The 22,634-nt window shown below is 43.8% G+C and overlaps 1 protein-coding gene and 1 long non-coding RNA gene across 3 annotated transcripts in view; one reads left to right on the top strand and one right to left on the bottom strand.

Annotated features, from left to right (window-relative positions):
- LOC116427263 (RNA-binding protein fusilli) overlaps positions 1–21,924 on the top strand; it is a 30,575-nt gene extending 8,651 nt beyond the window's left edge. The window contains exons 2-10 of the mRNA XM_031977401.2: positions 4,620–4,814; positions 5,324–5,552; positions 10,390–10,479; positions 12,155–12,209; positions 12,299–12,409; positions 12,834–13,104; positions 13,185–13,400; positions 13,497–13,724; positions 13,844–21,924. Of these exons, the coding sequence (XP_031833261.1) occupies positions 4,620–4,814; positions 5,324–5,552; positions 10,390–10,479; positions 12,155–12,209; positions 12,299–12,409; positions 12,834–13,104; positions 13,185–13,400; positions 13,497–13,724; positions 13,844–14,701 (2,253 nt within the window). The 3' untranslated portion in view covers positions 14,702–21,924. The remainder of the gene's footprint in view (positions 1–4,619; positions 4,815–5,323; positions 5,553–10,389; positions 10,480–12,154; positions 12,210–12,298; positions 12,410–12,833; positions 13,105–13,184; positions 13,401–13,496; positions 13,725–13,843) is intronic.
- Positions 5,512–6,576, bottom strand: LOC116427272 (uncharacterized). 2 transcript variants are annotated; one of them, XR_004235059.2, is made up of 4 exons: positions 6,451–6,576; positions 6,200–6,246; positions 5,934–6,118; positions 5,512–5,819 (listed from the first exon to the last, which is right to left on the bottom strand). It is a non-coding gene; the product is annotated as an uncharacterized LOC116427272 (long non-coding RNA). The 2 variants fall into 2 exon arrangements; XR_012999465.1 differs by having other exon boundaries at positions 6,200–6,572.
- Positions 21,925–22,634: the final 710 nt, after the last annotated feature.

Raw genomic sequence — 22,634 nt, 5'->3', positions numbered from 1 at the left:
CACGCACCCGCCTCTGCCTTCACGACGTGGCGGCGGCTATCGCGTTCTCTTGGTCACCGGTTGGTCTCTGTATTTGTGATCCGACTTCGATTTGCAATTTATGAGCTCGGCCGGCGCGTTTTACGTTCAGCTCGTCGTTGTCGTCGGTATTCACGTGACACCTTAACGATGGCACTACCAAGTTCAAAATGACCCGTTCAAAAATTTTCATGTTCAATTCTTGAAACGATGAAAACGCTGTCGTGAAAAATTGTCAAGCGAATTCGTGTGTTTCGTAAATACAAAATTCGCTTCACATTTCAAGAAGTATACCTTTCTCCGTTTTAGACGAAATTGTAAATGATAAATCACACTATTGAAGTCGTCATTTCTTCTTTCGACCCCATCGACCGGGAAAAACGAGTTAGCTGACCGTCATTCTCGCGCTGTCTCTTTCGGTCGGTTTTAATTATCCTACGCGTGCGATCTTGTTTGTTTCGACAGGAAGATTCCCCGATTTTTCGCGCAGTTCAATCTGTTAACTGTGGAACTTAGTTTGAAAAATCTCACGTTCTGCGCGTAACAAAATCAAAAAATGAAGCGTGTACTCGTCAAACGCAGGGCGAGTGCACCTGAGATATATGTTCATGAAAAACTAAAGCAAACCAAGGAAGACCTATATGCTTATCTGGAAAAATAAATAATTCATCGTTGAAAGAGTTATGTCATTTCAAGCTTTAAGATGACGCGTAGACTCGTCGAACGCAGTTAACTAGGTAATCAATTATATCGTCGCACATTGTTTTTATTCGTCTCTAATTGCGAAGAAAATGGAAAAAAAAGAACGACGCTGTTAACGTGAATGTTAAACTGAAAATTGGAAGAAAAAGCGGCAGCGAACAATGAAGAAGATGAAAGGATTAAGTATAGAGGATGATGCGCGCGTGTGGATAAATACGCGACCTCCTTTGTACCTTTTTCTCATTTCCTCTTATTATTGCGGGAAAAATGAGCGGGCTTCCCTTTCGCCGCAGAAATTTACGACACCCTTTCGGTTTTACCGTGCTCCTCCTTCTTCCTTCGGGAGTATCATGCAGAAGCGGTTTATGATCCTCCACGCCACCGCTCTTCGCCAAAGGAGAGAGTAGAGTTCAGGTGAGACAGGTATATCCGGAGCTGCGATCGTTTACCTGGCCCTCGGTCAGAGGACGAAGGAGATATCGGTGTACTTTTCCGTGTCGTAAATCGTTTCTCGGGAGGATCGACCACGGTAAACACTGGCCCACGACGCGTAAAAATAATAGACCGACACGACCGTTCCGGGGTGCACAACAATGTTGTCCTGGCATCATTCACTTCTGCAGGCTCGAAAGTGATCATTGCGATCCACGGCGTTCGAGAATGGCGTCCCGTTCGCCGTGGACGTTGAAGTTTTATCGGCCGTTTCAATGGCGGCTCGCGGCCGTCGAACGAGCGTTCGGCTTTAGGATCAGTCGTTCACGGGTCAACGTAACCGCTATTTAAATGTCTTCGAAATTTAGCAATGAACTACAGTTGGGAGATGACTTGATGGCAAGGCTGAGGAATGCGGGTCTCATTGGTCAGCTTTTAACCGTCGATACGGTTATACGCGACTAATAAAAACCGTAAACAAAATCCTGCCCCTGTGCGGTCCCGTTGGATATTAAACATATTTAATTGGTTCTTTACATTATTTAACTCCTTACTCTATGATTCCTTTCCCAATTGCTTTTAACAGATACTTTACTGTTCATAATTCATTAGGAAAAGAGAATAATTCACTTACTCTATGTCCACATTTACTCAGAAGCATTACAATTAATGATAGAAGAATAATATTCAATTGGGACTTGGAAGAATTTAGTGATACTTATACTTGTTAAATTCGATTTGAAACCCACGGGTTAATGATATTCTGATTTTTCGTTTTGCGGAGTCAATCGATGACTCGATCGTGTTATTTCGAAGCGGACATTGCATTCGCTAGGTTTATTATGGTTCGTAATAGTAATATAATCAACGTTCCCACGGGCGGCGACATTCAATTTTCCACAGTCCCTTCTTGCCACTACCAAACTGGTAATCTGTATGCAGATTTGCGTGTTTTTCCGGCAATAAAACAAATCGGTGACGTAGACAATTCCCCTGTTCAGGAGTTCATTTGACTAATTGTCCAATAAAAAGTGAATTGATCCTCATTAGCTTTTTTGCCAGCTCGACGTCAACGAGCATATTCGTTTACGTCGTAAACGCATTCGCAACACTGTTACATTTATTCAATTTTACAATCGCCCGTATTGGTGTTTATATTTTCACAAACGTCTCTGCATATACTTGCGCTTGCCTACGTTCAATTATTGTTTCGGCCTTTCTTCTCGAGCGTCGTGCATCTTCTGTTGCATTCAATTTTTTTTCTATCTTGCAGAAGAACTGCGTTGATCCGATGGATTTCGATGAAGGCGAATAGCTTCGTGATTTCGCTGATAGCGAATGAATCCTGGGTCCTCGGTTTTGAAAACTCCCGCGACTGATCCGGGTATTGTTGGAACAACGCGTTGTCTCGGTTAATTATCCAGCAATAATTAAGATTTACGTAATGGCACGCTAGTTGCTGGTTACTATCTGGTGACCGGTTACGCCGTGAGATTTTATCGACACGTTATCAAAGATAATTCATGCCCGTCGCACGGTGGCACTCTTGTCCACACCGAACTACCTTGATCCGTTAACCCCCCGTCGGAAAACCTGCTTATTAAGTTTCTTGTGCGACACCGTCTGGCATCGACGTGTCTCGGCCCGACACGTCCATGTACCTGTATTTTGCACACTTATTTCCATGTATCGCACAGATTCCGATTATCGTGATTGCAGCTCGTAGTAGTACTGTTACAACCTACATTCTTTGATACCGTTCATCTGAAAAAAGAAGTAGGTTGGACTAGTTCGTAATCCAAAGAGAAGATGGAGCATCGTTCCGAGCAGGTTTCAAAATCTGAAGAACCTGTCGTTCATTTTACTCAGACTGCTCCAAAGTTTGAACTTAGTTATCGACGGAGTATCAGGAATAAACGTTTATGTACTATTAAGGTTCTTAAAAATTGTGGTGTTAAACGAAAAAGTTAAATGATAAATATTTCTTATTGGAAACAGAAACAGATGGGAAGACAGACATTGAGAAACTGATTAATCGGATAATACAGGGATCGATTTAATGTTAAATGAACGAAGAAAAACAGAGAATTTTAGATCAAATTTCAGAACCGGTCATTTGACCGTTTAGTGTTAATCGAAGGGGTGAATCCTAGTAGTAATACGCTAGACTATCATAAAGTAGTATAATTGCGGAGCCTACTATATTTTAATCGAGGGACTCGATTATTAGACGAAGCGACTTGGTGGTAAGGTGATTTAGGGCTCGGGTCTGGGCTAGGTCTGGGTTAGGTCGCGATTATACGACTCGATAATTGCAAAGCATGTTCACGACACCGTGGAACCCCGATTCTTCGAACATCGATCATTAGGACGCCGCTCGTGCTCCGTTCTAAGCTGTATAGTTGCGTCGATTTTCAGAAATCTTCGGAATATACTGTTAACCGTTTCAATTCTAGGTATCTTTACAAAAACCTGGTCGAGAAGTGCTAAGTGATCGCGTTTCTTTCATTTCAGAAGCTGAATTACGCTTTTCTATGTTCATCTTCGTCATCTTCTAACAGTGCGATCGTTTTCTAAGCAGGCGATAGTAAAAATAAATATAAATAATTAGAAAAAAGACGAATAAATGAAGCTATACCGACAGAAGCGGAATCGCGCCGTTTGGCGCTAAAACGGTTGAGATCTCAACCTTACGCGGAAGCTTACTTCGTTGATACAATCGTACAGATTTAACTGTGACGCGAGTTGCAGCGATTTGGGGTTCAGGTCCCCGGTTTTGCGAGTAAAGGTGAAAAAGACTGAAGAGTGGGTTAACAATTGTTCAGCGGTACGTCGACGCCAGGCAATTTCTTCCTGTTACGTCGAGGATATTGCAGTTTTGCGGAATATACTCCGTGACCGTCGGGAACCGGCGAACAACAAAAGTTCGCTTCACCCCTGACGCATGCAACCAATTTGCGTCGATTGCCTGCGCGTCGCGTTGCAGGATTACGGGGGCACACGTGACCAGCTGCAATAATTACACGCCGTCGGCGTAGTTGGAATCGGTAATACGGTGGTGGAACGAATTACGTGCATACCTACACATGGAAAAACGGAGAGCGACGGTGTAATAGAATGCTAAAATATGAAAATATAGTGTAATGTTGAAATTATTTAGAATTCACTTGGAGCTACATTAAGGGTTACCTAGGCCCAAAATATTCAATAGATAAAGCCTACAACCAGAACGTCCGGTAGATAAAGCGACGCTAATCGAACGGTACAATCTTGTCCTCTCATGGAATATAAAATTTGGAAAACGATAACCGACGGATCGTTAAAAATAGAACGATAATATTAAAACGAATGTATAATTAGTTCGAGGAGAGCAGGATAAATTTAGCGAGGTGCACCGGTTTCCGTGAACAGATGACGCGCCGATAATCAATTGCTCTCTTTCGCATTCACGGACATAACAATTACAGGTGCTGGGAAGGCAACAGTACATTGTGCGGCCAATGGTAATGGACGAAAGCTGCACGCCTGGAACTGGGAGTGACAATCCGGCGGTCGCCGGAAGTAGCGGTTACATCTGCGAGGCGGCGGTGTCCCATGCGCCTGCGTTAACCGAAAAAACCGTTCGAGAGCACGGGATCCCCTTAGAGCAGGCCATCGAGCAGGTAATTACCCTTTATCGGTAGCGTTTAAGCAATACGTACGCGAAGTTATTCAAACGAACGCGTCTTCGAGTATGTGTGAGATCGTAAGCGCTCAATGACGCCTGATAAGAAACTTTTCGACCTCTGTCGAATATAAACGTAGATAAACGTTCATAAATTCGGGTAATCAAATGTGTACGAACATCTTGCCAGCGAAGCTGATCAACTTCACGGAATAAGAAGCGGAAAACGCGTCCTATCTGAATTACAAATGTACCTATGTGAATAATTATGAACCGTCTACCATTTTTCTAGTAGTTAGCGTGTTCGTTACAATTTAATAATTATCTTTGAAATTGTTAAAGTTACCTTAGAAGAGTCGGTAATTTGTCGGTAAATCAGTGTTACTTAGAGTTAACTTACGTAGAGTTAGCCTCGGGGTTTACTTTCATTAGACTAGAAATATTTTTCTCTTTTTCACGAGGCTTGAGCTGGAAGTAACGCATAAAGAATTTGATTTTTAACGAAAGTTCGAAGCATGGTGGTCGTCCATGTCCTGCGTGACGTCCGGTTCCTCGCCGCGTTTCGTCGTAGACGGACAAGCGCCATTAAGACAATGCCTGCACCCAGAGGCCTGCAACAAAGCCATCGAGCTGCCGGAACACTACAACCACTTCCACGATCTCCGCAAAGAGTTTGTCGCCTGTTATTCCACCCACGGAGAGCTCTCGACCTTTGGAATACAGGAGATGCTGGAATGTATCCTTTTGCAAGTCGCATTAACGATTCAAATGTGTCTCCCGACACTCTCTCTCTCTGCGCCTCTCTCTTCTCGTGATTACTTTCAACCGTGTTGCCCACAGGGGACCGCGAAGCGAGACAAAAATTTCACGCGAATACTATCCGCGGAATGAATTATAAATTCATTTAACCGCATCTTCCGCTGATTAGATGATTCTTGCCGCTTGCAGCTCTGCGAGTCGCAGACCCCAGCGGCAGGAGTTATTTGCTCAGAGCTTCGAACGGCTGTAATTTTGAAAGCAAGAATTAATACAGTTAAGTTCACACGAAATTTCTTTATCAGTGAAATTAACGGAACATTGTAAATCAAAAGCTTTGGGAAATATTTTAGTAACTTACCACAGGTCTCATTATAATATCGCTATTCGAAGTTCCACGGTTTAAGGAACTTTTCCACTTGATCTCCTCCGTTCCCCCACTCTGCTCCCATTTCACCTCTCACCCCATGTCCATGGACACCATATCCAATGCGTGCCCTCTGCACCCAGAACACAGTACTAAAGGGACAAACGCGCGAGGGCCCCCTGTGGACACCACATCTAGGTTCACGAGAATACAGAGAGAAAGAGGAAAACCCCATAAGTTTAAACCATCCTTTTACATACCATCAAACAGCAACGTTAATTACCAAGTATCCTCGTTCAACCGTCGGCTAAAAATTGAAAAGAAAAATATTTCAAATACGATTCGAACAATTGCATACTACACGCTCAGGGACGAAACGATTCTAGTCTAAATCAAAAATAACGTATTCGCTCTCCGAGTATCGTTCGAAGTAAAATGCCACCACGGGAACGCGGCGTTGCGAGTACATTTCACTTTCAAAATTCCGTACACAATTTACATTGAATCGTACTCGTTATTGTTCACCGTTCGAAGTGACATTTCACCCGATCCTGTTCGTCACGTACGCTTTCGTCGGATCAAAGTCGAAAGCGTTGGTTTTTCGATAGCACGCGCGAGAGATCGCCTTAAGGCGACGACTATGCCCCGGGAACCGAGAATTCCAAGGCGTGCGGCCGTTAGGCGGCGCGACAGAAGTCGAATCCAACGTATTAGACGAACCAGACGACGACGTCCGGCCGCCGCCGCCGCTGGTACAAAGTCAGTCTGCAGGCGACCGGAGGGTGTGCGTATCGCGTAATTACACTCTCACCGCCGTGGTACCTACACAGTACGGGTGCACGAACGTTGACTCGTTTTTCATCACGTGGTTCACGAGCCAGTTCCCTGGAACGAGACCGAAGATTCAGTGAGCGTGTGCAAAATAATTCATTTCGTTCCCTTCGTGCCCGTGCTTTGTCGCGGGACGGCGACAAGCGAATCTTGGGATCCCCCGTCGATTCCCTCGGTTTTCGAGGCCCTGAGGTACGTTTTCCTTATTCCAACCACGTATTATACATGCGCGTTCAAGGATCCCGATTCGCCGGGCCAGTCTCGTTCGGTTCTTTCTCTCTCTTTCTCTCTCTCTCTCTCTCTCTCTCTCTCTCCTCGTGGAAAATAACGTATTTCGTAACTTTTGTGTATTGCGTATGCCATGGTAAAATGCAATACAGCGCCCTATCGGGCTGTAATCCATTGACCGGAAAACGTATCCGAATACAAAACGGAGAATTATTTACTTAGCACTACAACTACCGAACGAGTTAAATGACTCTTCTTTCGCAATTATTGGGAAGATAAATCTTTGAGAAAGTATCGTAGGAATCGTAGTACGTGCAAAGTGAATTATGTCGTAGTAGATGTACTCTTAGAGCTATAGATTTAACACTAAACTACCAGATGGGTCGGAATGATTAAATTCTCCTTTTGCAATTATTGGAAAAAATAGATGCTTTAAGAAATTTTTAAAGTTGTGTTAGTTACATGCAAACTAAGTTTTGAGTGGTCGAAGACTCGATGGGTACCCTTGGGGTTTCTATAGAAAAATTTGGAAAAATCAACTCGATTGTTTGGTATTTGTGTTGAAAAAAGTCAACTTCGAATGGTAGCGTAGTGTTATGTTCCTCGTGATCCTTTGTACTCTTCGCGTACGTGTATCGTGCCGTCTGTGTGTACATTGCCGCGCAAAGATTTCAAACATCTGCGGAGAAGCGTGCGCCTTAAGGCACTGGTAGTCTAAGTACGTGCAAGACGGCGAGGGGGTATCGAGAATTAACGGAGACAGAGTGTTGAGTACGAGGAAGTCGAATTTTCGGCGTGTCCGGCGGAATAAGTCCAGTGACTTCGTGGAAACGTTCCCAAACGGCACTCGAGTGTCGAATGTCAACAGGTCAGGAACGACTCCACGGGATCCTTTTTGGGCGCTTTGGGTCCGGGTTCCCCGGGCTAATAAAGCGCCACGAATGCTTGAATGTTTGTTTAATCTGCTGGTCGGATGAGTTTTATGCTTTGAACACTTGTGTCACGGAGAAAGATAAGATGTTTCGGAACGGCATACATTGTAATACGATTGAGCGCGATTCAACCCTTTGCGCTCGAAAGTTTTTCGCTGGAAACATTTCACAGTTCTCGACGAGATAGACGACATTGGTTGAAACTAATTTAATTCAAAGTTGTTTTATTTAAATATTTCTTATAGTAATACAAAGTTTGATTTAAAATACTAAGTATTCAATTTCATAGCTTTGTATCAAACCAAGGGGTGACTTCACCCCTCGAGTGCAGAGAGTTAATTTCTGTTACCACGTGATTGGAAGGACTAGAATCAAGAATATTTTGGTGAATGGAGAAAACACGAAACAGTCGAGGAGTATAGAGGACAATAATAAATTTGTTAATAAAAATTGTTTCTCGGTATTTTTATTAATACGTGGTCACCGATGATGGAGCTTACAAATTACTTGAAAACTACAATAAGAAAATCGATGTTAGTAAAAATATTTAGTAATTATCATTAATTAGTTCTAATACCATTTGCCTTTGTTATGGAAGAATATTACCATACAAAATGCTCGAAATTATCATCAACGCAAGAGTACCGGGAATGAGGAAAGATTCAAGATATATTTTATTTGGTGAGAGGTATATTTATTTACCATCCTGTGGAGTCACAGTTCCTTTTACATTTTCCTGTATTTGCATGAAAGGTGTAGGAACCGTGGGTGAGATTTAATCCGAAAAAGGGAACGTTCCCCGGCAGAAATGCAAATGGCTACCTGCCCGTGGATCCGATTCAACCGCGACACGTTGAAGATATGATATTATAATGGTCTGATTCTCGGCTCTCCGTGTCGCGCGTGTATCGTATCTGCTCGTTAATAAAACGAAACCACCTGCGGCTACCGTGATACAATACACGTTAATATCGATCGATGCCACTGCCGCGTCGAGTTCTCGGTTTTCTCCCCTTTCTTCCGTTCAATTCTCGAATTCCAGAAATAAAGGTTGGCTAAGTGGTTTCCTAGAAATTGTTTACAGCAGCAAAAATTGAGTTACTCTCTAAACGCGGATACCCTTATAAGCGTATTACAACATGTCGATTACAGCGCAATTGTGGGGTTACCTTCATTCGTTATTTCGCATGCATTTTACTTTTTCTCGTCATTGCCCTCGGCAGTTGTAAACAAATGAATAATGCAACGCCAGACCAGCAGATTTCAAATCCATTTGACTGTGATACACTGGAAGAATTACATTTTATATTGCGACTGTTCCGTCGTGATCAAAACAAAATGAAGTACCGTTGAATAATGTCACCCCTTTGCACTCGGCAGTTTTCCACTAGAAATATTTTAACGTTCGATGGTGAGACAAAGACGATGTGAAACTAACTTGAAGAGAAATCACACGTACATCAAGCAACAGAGTTGTTTTATTTCAATATTTCTCAAATTGATGCATTATACGTGGTACAATGTTAAATATCAAATTTTATAGTGACTGTATGAAATCAAACGAGTGAGAGTCGCCTCTCGAGTGCAAAGGTTAAGAAGAGGGGAAAGGATTAAGGCGCGCAGTTTGAAAAGTTTCGCATTGTCTCTTCGTGCATTGTTGACGGTGTTCACGGGTGAAGTATTATAGTATGCAATTGTTTAGGATTTTTCGAACGACGCGAGGATAAAGACGGGGATCGTACGAAATCGAAATGTTCACGACACCAATATCAATCGAGTGACTTAAGAAAGTCCCACCGAGTAGGCAACGCGGTCTTATCACGCGTGGAACACGGTTTAAAGGTCAACCCGGTGGAGATATTGGTAACAGCCTGACGACTGAACGAGATATACGGATAATTACGCGCGTAACAAGTTCGTTCGATTCCTTGGTCATTCAGCTGCTCATCCTTGACGCTCATCTTGCCAGTTTTTTCTTATAATTCAATTGAAAAATTCCGTCTACAACACATACGTTCAGTATGATTATTTTTTTCTTTAGATAACACGTATGGTGATTTAATTCAATTAATAACGGATATTCCAACGGAAATAGTAGTTTAAAGAGTATACAAATTATAAGAAATTAACCATTTTCATTGAAATATCATTGTAAACCATATTATATTTTTACACATTTTGATTTTTAATCTCGTATTCGTATTTTTCCTTCGATTCGAACTAGTTCCTAAGTACCAAGCTTGTAGCCCGGGATTAAATGAACCGAACACAATTTTCGTTTCTTAGCCTGATCGATAACGGGCCTGATAATATTTGTACTCGTTCGATATCTTGATACAGTTCCCGGCTCTTATGTAAAAGGTGGTTATTATTAAAATCCCTGCACAGTGACGATTTCGTCACGTTATCGACGATCGATTCCGAAGACAAAATTTATCCTTGACCAGCTGCTCGATCAGATTTCGGTTTACCGTCGGACATCGAGAACGATTACCACGTGAAGGAGATACAGGATATGATCAGCGTGATGCAAAGAATGATCAAAGATGGTAGGTCGATCCGTCCGAGCGAAGCGTATTCACGATTTTCCGTCGTGGCCACGGCGCGCGATGGAAAAAAGAGGAAGGAAAGAAAAAAAAAAGAAGAAATTTATATCTAATCTACTCTTGCCACCGATAGCGACAGTCTTTTGTAATTAAAAAAGTCTGGCGTACAAAAAGATGGTCCGCGTTTCGGAAAGATTAAGGTCCATTCTCGATAAACCAGCCGAGTTCCGTTCGAGCGTACACAACTTCGACTAACGAACGTAACCTTGCAGACCCGTTTCGATTATAACCTTTCGACTGCGTTATAATCAGCATTTTATTAAACGTAATTCGGACCCTAATCGTGTCCGTTTCGAGTTCCAATTACACAGTAACAGTGGAGTATACGCAGATACGGGCTCGGACGTTAATGCAATCCCGTCCCCAAGCTCCGTTTCGACCAGCACGTGGCCGGACTATGAATCTTTCCTTTTTTCAGCCATAATACGCAAGGTCACATGACTCTCAAGGCAACATTTTTCGTGGATGGTATAATTATTTTCGTCAGGCCATCCGAAAAATGAATAAGAGAACGGGAACTAATTGATAGACGCTCAACGATCGTCCTATCCGATCAACAGGTTGAAACGGAGCTTCACGTGTCTGGAAAATAAATATTCCCTGTTTAAACGATCATAAACATGATCGTTTTATGCACGATGCAAAAAAACAGATTTGTATATATATAAAACAGCGGCGCTAATTCCCTCGCTCGGGCGTTATTAATATTCCGTTTGGCAACCACTGCGGAACAGTGAAATATTGACAACCGTTACAACATATCTTCACCAGAACGCGAGATTCGAATGCGTTATGACACGTCCAAATGAGTAAGCGTAAAATCTGTTACGTGCTGCCACCATCTAAAACTGTACAACCATAAAAAGTGTATAATCGGCGGTTCGGTCGATGTTGGTTGGTTCTTGTGTGTCGATGGTATAGAGTTTTTTTTTCTTTTTTTATTATTTTTTCCATTCGAATCATTTTCGTTCGCCACGATACGAATCTCCGCAGCGCGTTGCACGCGAATAAAGAAAGGCAAGCTGCTCCGGCGAGGGAACAAAACGTCGGAATAAGGGAACGGAACGGAAAGGAAAAAGAGAGAACGCTGTATAAGCGTCTCAGGTTCGTGTACTAGTCCCTTCTGGGTGTTTATGGTTTATGAACTCGGGTCAAGCTGTGTAATGTTATGAGCAGTGACGGTCATAATACGCTCCTTATCACAGTGCTGCTCAACTTGTGACTAGTTTGTGTTCGAGTCACACGGTATAACACCGATTGCTTCGGTGGATTCGGTTTTTGTTTGGGACACGGTCAGATTTTGTTGCCCGTCGTGTTACATCGTAACCAGATTCTGCGTAGAAAGGAATGAAATCGAAATGAAAACAACTCGCGGAACGTGACGATTCCCCGGAGGGTGTAATGACACGTTGCACCGAGTTGGCAAATCAAATACATTTTGCTCGGCCGTGAGAAATCGGAAACCAGTGGTGTACGGTTACAGCGGAAACGCGTCAGTCCAGAGACACCGGAACTGCCGTTAAATTTTTCGCGGGAAAATCGACTCGTATACAAAAAAAAATATCACGAGAAACATGTGATAGTTTGGTTCAATTTTTTTGGGGGATTTTCATTACAGGTCACGTCTTCCAAACTCCCGAGGTAGTCAACATTGTTTTAGAACCTGGTATATGGTGAGTCATCATTATTTTTCAGTTCGGAGTGTGCATCGTGTTGTTGAAGTTTTGTTTCTGATTTAACGTTCAATATTGTTGTTTTACAGCTCAAAAGATGAAGAAGTGGACAATGGCTGTGTAGTCAGAGCACGTGGTCTTCCGTGGCAATCATCAGATCAGGACATAGCAAAATTTTTTCGCGGCCTAAATGTTGCCAAGTAAGTTAATTGATACGTGCACGCATTAACCTGATAACGATATTAATTGTAATAAATGCATTTATGTACAAGCCACTGGGATCCGCGTAAAAAAGGTAAACATCTATATCTGACGTGTAAATAGGTTTACGTTGTTAACGTTATTGTTAAATTCCGGATAAATCTCAATTAAATGCCCTGTTTACCTTGGACAAGACAGTAAACAGCTTTTAAAAACATTCGCCTGTTTATGTCTTATGCAATGATAAGGATTATCTGGGGTCACGAATCTCGCCGTATAATTTAACCAATGATTCCTAAGATCGTTATAATTACAGCATAAATAACCCGCAATTTTTTTCGTTTATCCGATAATTGAAAACGTCCGGGAACGTACGACTCCACGATTCCACAGTTTCAGTTAAAAAATATTATTGTATTACAGGGGTGGTGTAGCTCTGTGTTTGAGTGCTATGGGAAGACGGAACGGGGAGGCATTGGTACGATTTATTAACAAAGAACACAGAGACATGGCGTTGAAAAGACATAAACATCACATGGGGGGACGGTACATCGAGGTGTACAAGGCTTCTGGCGAGGACTTCGTCGGTGTTGCCGGAGGTACAAGTGGAGAGGCACACGCATTCTTGTCTAGAGGAGCTCAAGTCATTGTCAGAATGCGGGGTTTGCCGTACGACTGCGTCGCTAAGCAAGTGGTGTGTACCAGAACGGAAAACTTGTTCCGCATTTTACAGGAGTTCGATGGTAATTTTAATCGTTACGATTCTTCTTGCAGCTCGACTTCTTTTTATCGGGGCAAAAGCCCTGCCACGTGTTGGACGGGGAGGACGGAGTTCTGTTCGTGAAGAAACCAGACGGCAGAGCGACCGGCGATGCGTTCGTTCTTTTTGCGAAAGAAGAAGACGCCGTGAAGGCTCTAAGCAAGCACAGAGATTGTATTGGTACACGGTACATCGAACTCTTTCGAAGTACAATCGCGGAGGTTCAACAGGTGCGTGTCGGATTAAATGATGCGGGTATAAACGAAACAAAGTAGGGCTCCGGTGAAAATAGTCACTCATTTGCATATCGATTCTGCGGCTTCTAGGTCTTAAACAGGGCGATCGACCTGAAACAGGTTGTACTTCCGACGCCACCCATTCCACAGCTTCCCCCGATACTTCCACAACATATTATCACATCCGGCACGCGCAAGGATTGCGTACGGTTACGTGGTCTTCCTTATGAAGCTCTCGTCGAGCATATTCTCGAGTTTATGGGCGAACATTCCAAGAATATCGTCTACCAAGGTGTTCACATGGTTTATAACGCTCAAGTAAGCATCGCGATACCTTCCAGTTTATCGAACACAAATTGCATACATTCTGCGTAAAGCAAAGTCTGAAAGTTTCATGATAGAAATACTTCTAATCGTCTCTCTTCTTTTCCGTTCAGGGTCAACCGTCCGGCGAAGCGTTCATTCAGATGGACAGCGAGAGTTCCGCGTTCGCGTGCGCGTCGCAACGGCATCACCGATACATGATCTACGGGAAGAAGCAACGGTACATCGAAGTCTTCCAGTGCAGCGGGGACGACATGAATCTGGTATTGACAGGTGCGGTAACTCCGCCATCGACCAAGGCCCTGCTATCACCGGGTACGTTGACCACACAAACTCCCGCCACATTGACACATCCGCCTCCGCCGACGCCGGTACCGGTGCCGGTACCGACGGCGCAGCCTCCCCTATGGGACATTCACGCGTTAGTACAGGCTCAAGCGCAAGCACAGGCGCAAGCTCAAGCTCAGGCTCAAGCGCAGGCAATCCGAAATCAGGACTTTTGGCTGATGGCCTTGGCCTCGAATCCACCGCCCACCTCCACAACTCCCGCATCACCAACATCGTCAGTCGCGACAAAAACTCTAGCTCTTCCCGGACCTAATCCGCAACATCAGATCCCTGCCTACGCGATGGCTCCTCCAGCCGCGGCTGCTGCTGCTGCGGCCGCGGCCGCTCTTCACGCTCAACCGCCGGCCCACACGCCATTCCTGCTCTTCAATGTCCCTTCTCGAATCCCAATCTTAAGGGCTCCGACGCCTCACAGTCTCCTAACGCCCATCGTCCAGGCAGCACCGATCAATCACGCCGCCATCATGGGTCTGAAACGGACCTGGGAATCTGCCTTCCCTCCGGAAACACCAAGCACTGTCGCGAAACGCGCCACGTGGCACACACCGGCGACCGCGTTCGCCCAAACACCGGCTGCCGCGCCGGGCTTGCCTTATCCTGCTCAATTTTATCCGCAGCTTTGATCGATCCGTTGCCGTATACCGACTAGATTGACCATGAAGCTTCTTCTTTTTCTTCTTCTTCTTTTTCTTCTTCTTCTTCTTTAACGCGTGCTATGTATATGTTTTATATACAGATTTTTATACGGCGTGTCCGTCGGTTCTGTTCTTCCAACCGATCGGACCAGTTCTCTTTAGAAGTTTTTCTCCCAAGATACCCGGCGAACGTCTGTTCCACGTGTCCGGGTAATTAGACCTTTCCGGTTGCTTCGTCACCCGGCGAGAGATAGAGCGTTGTATTATTACAGCACACGATTCACCTTTCCACGAATGTGCGCGGTACATAATTCTATTCATAGTAGTTATCTGCAGACATTCCGCGTGATACTGTCATTTAGTGGTCTTTCGCCCTTGAACCTTCTCCTACTTCGACTAGAGAGCGTGCAGGTTTTCTCATTTAACTTTATCACCCGAAGCATCTCCGTCGTCCTCGGTGGTTCCATTGGCATTTTTTTTTTCTTTTCCACGGTGGTTCGCACATACGTTTGTTTGCGCGATGATAAATATGTTTATGCCTTTAAAGATTTCCGTATAAATCGCTGATGGAACGGGCGTTTCATTAAACTTTCTCACATAACGAATGTTAGCCGACCCGGATCGCCATAAACGTTCGCATGTCGGATCGCGAGTTATAAAACCGAGTGGTTTTTATTCCTTTTTTGTTTTTTGTCTTTTCGAAGCAGAAAAATGTTTTCGTTTATGGATTGCTCTTAACGAGGCGATCAACCGTCAGGAAAATAGTTTTACCGATGCGTTGATGGATACGTTTCGCGTGATAAAGCACAATCGTTTTTTTTTTCTCATACTAGTGTTCCGTTTTGATACTTATTGACGAGCAGCAGTACTTAGAGTGTGTTACGTGTTATTTTCCTTCTTTCCTCTCACTCTCTCTCTGTCTCTATCTCTCAATCTCTCTCACTCTTTTTCACTCCCTCTCCCTCTCTCTCTGTCTTTCACGTAATCAAGATTTTCCGACGATCGTAAACGCGCTTTTATAGGAAAATCGTGATTTGTTGTGTACCATTCGTCGCGCTAGCCATCGGGTCATCAAACGCTCGATGATCTCGTGTCGTTATGACGCGCGGCAAAGTGCCTTAAAACGAAATCGAGCAAGGTCTTCTCCCCTCGGTTTAGGGTTTCATATTTTCATTTCGAAGGATAACGTGATTTATATGCATATGTAAATATATACATATAAATTTATATATAATTATACAAAGTATCTAAGTACAGACCTAAAACATATACATATATATATATACATATATATATATATGTATAAATATTATATATATATATAAGAATGATTTATATATTTTGCTAGAAATATTTTTATTAGCGGTTAAGTAAATGGACATTCCATCCAATGTTAAACGAGTTTCTAAACTCTGACCCGACGGAGGACACTTTTCTTCGTCCCTACGCGGCATCTACTTCACCCGTGTCTGAGAGTAATAAAGATAGAAAAACGAAAGAAAGTGTGCCTGACCGCGTTCAGGCCGAGAACAGATCCAACTTTTCATCAGGGAACATTTCTAACGCCCACCACGTTTCCAGATATCGTATAATTCGAAACCAGGGAACGAATATCATCTTCGAACATTTAATCGCAGTGCAAATTCGTCCGCCGTTTGGATAGTTACGGCAACCAAGGATCGACGAACGATTATATATATATATATATATTTTTATTTTATAAATTTAGCTCGAACTGTTCAGACAATACGCGAACCGTTCCGAGTTTTAACACGCGAGCGTGTATCTCGCGGTCTAATTGAAGAAAAGCGTTTAGCCTCAGTTCAAAGGTCTATGAGACTAGCGAGAAGTACTTAAGTAATTAAGAGAAAGCGTTGCATCGAGTAGAATATTATTTTTTTCGTTGTTATTCGTCGTTCGGTTGCCGAACCTTCGTAACCGCAGACCAAATTCGGTGTTAGGGATGCATTCAACCATTTCGTTGTTTTCCATTCGATAACTTTTGTGATAACGTAGTCGGTGGGCAATTCGGAGAAGAGGCGAACCGGGAGGATGTCGAGTGTACGGGTGTGACCTCGCTGGAAGCTCGTCCAACGGTGACGACGATCGTGTACTGCCATACTCGCGAAGATCCTCCACTCCCCGCGTATTTGTACAGGCAAACAAGGACGGTCCCGAGATCGACATTGAAAATGTCAACCCTTTACACGCTAATTGCGTGTAAAATTAATTGCAAATCGCACAAAAAAAAACGCTTTGTCAGTTGACGCGAAATGACGCGCGAGTTATATAAGTTCCTTCGATATTTTTCACGTTTTTCAACGTACGATGAATCGGTAAATCTAGTTTTGCGTAAGAGAAAATGGCGACCGTGTTGGAAGCCCTGAGCCGACCACTTCTCACAGTTCCCGAGTGAACACCGGGTTCCCGACGTTACGTTTTTCAACGTCCGATTCGACAGGATGAATAGAATCAACTTATTCGCATGAATTTTCTCGTCCGTCATGTTTACCATAATGGCGCAATAAATATTCATTCGGTCATCTGGCAGCTCTAACGCGAACCTTTCAATGCCGACTGTTCTCGCGTGCATGTCATGTTTTAACGTTCAAAATGGATGAATTCTTTCCGAGAAGGAAGGTCGAAGGGGCCACGTTCGTTTCCCGGACACCCTGTACATTCACGCGCGGTTTAACCCGTACGCCCGGCGTGCCGGTGTCGCCAGCGTAGGTAGCGCGTAGTGCTATCGGTGATGAAAATTTCTTCTTGCCACGTGTGTTTCCTCTCTTGCTCCTCGACTGTTCTTCTGTTTTTCTTTTTGTATGTGCACACGCAGCAATAACGAGAGTATCGCGAGCGCGATCACGGAGACGCGTAACGGAGAGTCTCAGAGAATGGCTCGGAGAGTCCAGAGTCCACGGGTATAGAAATGACTGGTTTGCATGTCGTTGGTTTGTGGAGGGACGTGCATACAAGTACCTGTATTAATCTTTCTTCGTTACCTATCGTTCATGACCAGGCGGTTACGTAACGGTGTCGATTTCGACTTCTCTCTTTGGTTTTCTTTTTCTTTTTTCCATTCACCCTATTCTCTAGTAAGGTCGACGCGCGAGAAACGTCGCTCTTTCGAACAGACTCGAGCGTCCTCGGAAGGAAGACGATCGAAAATAATCATTCGACATTGGAACCGCTGAACAAACGTATCGACTTTTCCAAATTCTATGGGAACTCTGAGAGTAGAGCTATTGATATTTCAATTGACTTATGATTTAATCATCGTACCATTGAATCAATTGTCGAATCAATTTCTTTACCGATTTCTCAGAGAAGCATCTGTCTTTCTGATAATTCCTGTATTAATCGTTGCTAACAATTGGGAACAAAGGATTCAGGAATAAGTTGATTTAACCCATTCGGCAGTTCCAGTGCAGAGAATGCAAGGTCTCGAATGCGAGTGCGGCTAACGAGGCAATGTTCCTTCGATCGATTTCAATTACGACGAACGTTGCGACGTTGTCCCGCACGGCGGTAGGTTTAGCAACAAATAAACCGTTGCGATCGCGATGATGTTTCACGCGCAACGACCACGTTCTGATCTTAATCGTATCAATATTCCTCCCCGAGTCCCGAGATGTTTCCATTCCGTTCCCCTCGTGTCACAGCGATCCTCAGTCAAAGCATAAAAAAAAACAAGCACACACAAACACACATATTCGTAACAGTCTTCTGATATTACATGTTTTTTACGCGTGGTCCTGTACAATTTCGCACGAGCCTCCTCTCTGTTCAGGATGCGGGATTAGCGTATAGAGTCGAGTACAGTAGCATCTTGATATAGCTAGTCCTGTATTGTCGTTACAAAATGGCGGGCCGGGGTACGCTTCCGGCGGTCATCCCGCGGATTCTTCTTTTCAAAGGTTTTCACACCGGATCGACGAAGTGTTTGCTCAAATTTCGCCGCGGGAGACGCGCCGGAGGCCGAACCCCGCGCCGCCATTTTGCGGATGTAACTCGAGAATCGGGTATTGCCTGCCGATACATTTATTATGTCGGGATTACGCTTCCTGAGTCGGCTTCACCTAGCATTAATAGACATCCTAGAAACTAGATTTCGCGGGGCGACGCGACACGTGGGATCCACTGATCGGTTTCTCATCTTTTTGGCCTTCCTCGAACTTCGGGATACAACTGGGTTCGTTCGGGCAGCAATTTTAAATATTCAAAATACATACCTCTTTAGAAGGTAACATTTCAGTTAATTGAAATTGATATTCATAAGAAAGAAAGCATTTCGGAAGCACAATTTTGAATATCTTACGTCATTTCATGTTCTAATGCCACTTTGAGAATGGATTTAAAAATCGATAAATGGGGGAATCTAAAAATGGTCAATTTACACTAGAAGTTAGTCTAACAGAGACATTACGGGATGACCTAATCTTTGTCAAATTGATAAACATCCGAACGAACCTAGACGCACCATTCTTAGACCCGTGTGGGTGACTTAGTTTCCAGTTAAAGACGACTCCTCATGATAGAACCTCAAACGGAACAGGTTCGATTTAGGCCCACGCGAGTGTTAAATGGTGATTCGTGGATCTCTCGTTCCTCGTCGTCTCCGTGGGGGCGCATCTTGGTGAGTCTTCGGACCGTGAGATAAATGTATCGGTCGAGGGCGTCGAAACGTTCCTTGTATCTGATCGGATCGCCGAAAACCGATCGACAATGGACTCCCGGAGGCTGTTCGATCGTCGGAGCCTTTCGACGTCCTCGGCCATCGCGCTGATTCCTTTTTTTTTTAAAGTACGGTAGAGCTCCGTTTTTAGGAACGCGATGGAGGCAAATTTGGTTGCTTCGACGGTCGTTCGTTTCTTTTAGCGAATTATCGGACCGTTGAGTTTGGCAAGGGTGAACGACTGTTCGGTTCGAGCGATTTAGGTTGCCGGTGAACAACGATCACGGTTCTTTGGGGTCCCGTTCCAATAGACGGAGCTCTATTGTACTGTTATCATAGATGGCTGCGGCCTGTACGGTAAGATGCGCCTACTCGATGGACGAGATACATTGAATGAGCGATGTTATGCGTCGATGGGCCAAGCGACCTGGTTACCCCGCCCGTGTCCGTGAACATGGCCAAATAAAGGAGCATTCTGTTCGAATTCTCGTTTGCGTTTTAATACGTTCATTGAACTGCTTGTTAGCCAAACTGGTTCACTCCAATTCTTGAATCCTTTAAAATTTCACCGTCAAAATATTCGATTGGTTCACTTTTTATATTTAAAATGAGTTTCCTTGCTACTGGGCTTAGTGCCATAGAGTAACATTCTTTCGGCCGAAAGTTGCAATAATAAAGAAGGCTGCTTAAGGATATACTACTTTACACATTTTACATATTTATGTTAAAGCAATGATTTTTAATTTCAAGGAAAACTTTTGAATAATAAGTGCGTACTACTTTACTTTGTTCCATTGTTTCGCGGAGTGAACTGATTTCGCCAGTGAGCGGTTCTATTGGAAGGACGAGTTGAACAGTTTTTACACTAATGTCCGCATGCTAACCGAATAGACTTGGTAACAGCAATTAACTGCATTCATTTCTAGCGTGTAAGATGTGATTAGAATTTCGGCAGCTGTTTAAGACGAGAACGTTGGATCCTCGGGAGTGATTCAAGTGTCGCTTACCACATCGCCACGTAAGATCGTTCAGTTGTGTACTACCTACCATTGGCTTTCGCTGGGCACTCACACGAGCCGTATTATACACGTATCCCACAGGCTATCAAGGGAGAGAAAGGGGAAGAGTGTGTGCGTGCGTGTGGCTAGGGGACGAGAGAACGGGAGAAAGGAGGAGAGCGATCAGTGGACTGCGGATCTTTACGCGAATTCGAATTTATAATAGTGTAATTAAACAGAATTGAATTGAAAATGATATTTTCTAAAACTACACTTTGAACATGTTATATATTATATCCTCCTGAATTCCGTGCAGTTTCGCAAATTTCCCATAAACGCATAAAAACCCGCAGTCCGCTGGTCGCAGTAGCAATTTTTGAATTAGTACACTATTATATTATCTCGTCCTCCGTACTAACCCCAAAAGTATCGCTGATCGGAAGTGATGGCCATGGCATTTATCTTCTCCTCACCCCCCAACAACCCCCTTCAACCCCATTATTGCGTTGGATGTGTGTCGTCTGGTTTCTTTATTTTTTTTTTTTAATTCTTCGTTTTATTTTATTTTATCCTCCTTTATTAATTGTGAACCGCTAACCTGGTGACTGACAGTGTCGTCCCTTTCGCAAATTTACTACTTTAACTCATTGTCGCCGGTACTGTTTTTTATTCGTCAGTAAGTTTTATTGTTCGCTATTTAGCAGAGGCTGAGACTGCAGTGGCGGCGCGTCCTTTTAATGTTAATCAAAAACATAGTCTTTCTAACGTGGGCCTTTCTTACGCGGAGGGCTGACAATAATGACGGCTTCTTACCCAGCTCGGAATCTCGCCTCGACTCTTTCGGTGCGCAGACAATCGATCCCGCGTTGGAACGACGTTATAACGATCCGTCGGTAGAATTCTCCGATCGCTGTAAACATCGACACCGAAAGCGTCGAATCAGATTCGGGTGTTCTGTTCTCTTTTTAGTTTTTCTTTTCGCTCGAAGGATTCATGTTTCTCGATCGATTCGATTCTCAAACGAGGAAACGTCGTCGTCGTCGAAAGGGGTTGCGAGGTGGGTAAGGGGCTGAAACTCGCGCGAGCTGACGGCCGATCGTGATTGTCCCGGCGAAAGTTCATCGTTACGAGTTAATTAACCACGCGGTGTACGAGAGATTTCGCGCTGTTCACGGGACCAGTTCGATTCTATGCGACACCAATCTCCCCTTAACCACCCTCTCGAACCCTCACTTTTTTCTGTTTTTTTTTCCTCTCTCGATCAAAGAGGGTAACGTTTATTTTTTTTCTTCCTACAAGCCCCCCTTCGCCCAATTGCGTTGTTGTTTTTTTTATCAGCTGGGATCATCAGGACACTTCACACACGCGCGTACACGATTCACAGTTACACACGGACGCGATATATTACACGAACACACGTACAGAAGTATATTTACCGATCTTTTTTTTTTACCCCTTGTATACACTTTTTTTTCTGTATATCGACGATTTATATTCGATGGTGAACGATCATGTTTAATAAATGTGCCTTGTGGACATACATATCTTTTTGCTTGCCGGGTTGGTGGACTCTTACCCCCTGATTATATTATCCTCGCCTGGTGGTGGTAATTTTCATGGCGGTCGCAGTGGGGCAACGATATTTCTCTGTCGTTCTCGATTCGTCGAGGAGAGACACGGTGAATTCAAATGTATCACTTGCGATTCGTGTTCTCATTCGACGCTAGAACTACCGGATCCCAGATCCTTCATTTTTCCGTTATTTTTCTCTCTTTTCAAGGCATAGACGATTTTCCGAGAATGTATTAAATATATCGCTTTAGACCCGCGTAAGCTAGAATACCATAAATCGAGATCTCGATAGATATATCCTATAAATTATCCAATAAAATACGAAACAGTCGATCTTAAGAGATAGTTCTAGCGTTGAATGTGATCGCCAGTGTTGCTTCCGATGTAACATCAAAGAGAAGCCGTTAGCGAGTAGTCGGTTAAGTTGTTACTAATTCTTGCGCGCGAATGTACCAGCAACATTCTCAGGAGAAGAAACATACTTCGTACCCACTGCGCGCGAGCACACGACCGAAGATAATTTCGACGGAGAGTAAGAAGTTTATTTGTCCTTTACTTCGAAGCATTCCTCCCGAGCGAATCCGTTTCTCGGGGAACGTTCCACGAAACTATCGTCGGTTCACCCATTCTCATGGGGCGTCTGTGGAAATTACGACCACCATATCCCTGTTACGTT

This window comes from Nomia melanderi, chromosome 9 (genome assembly GCF_051020985.1).
Source record: "Nomia melanderi isolate GNS246 chromosome 9, iyNomMela1, whole genome shotgun sequence".
NCBI classification, from domain to species: Eukaryota; Metazoa; Arthropoda; class Insecta; order Hymenoptera; family Halictidae; genus Nomia; species Nomia melanderi.
This window is presented reverse-complemented; position numbering and strand designations above follow the sequence as displayed.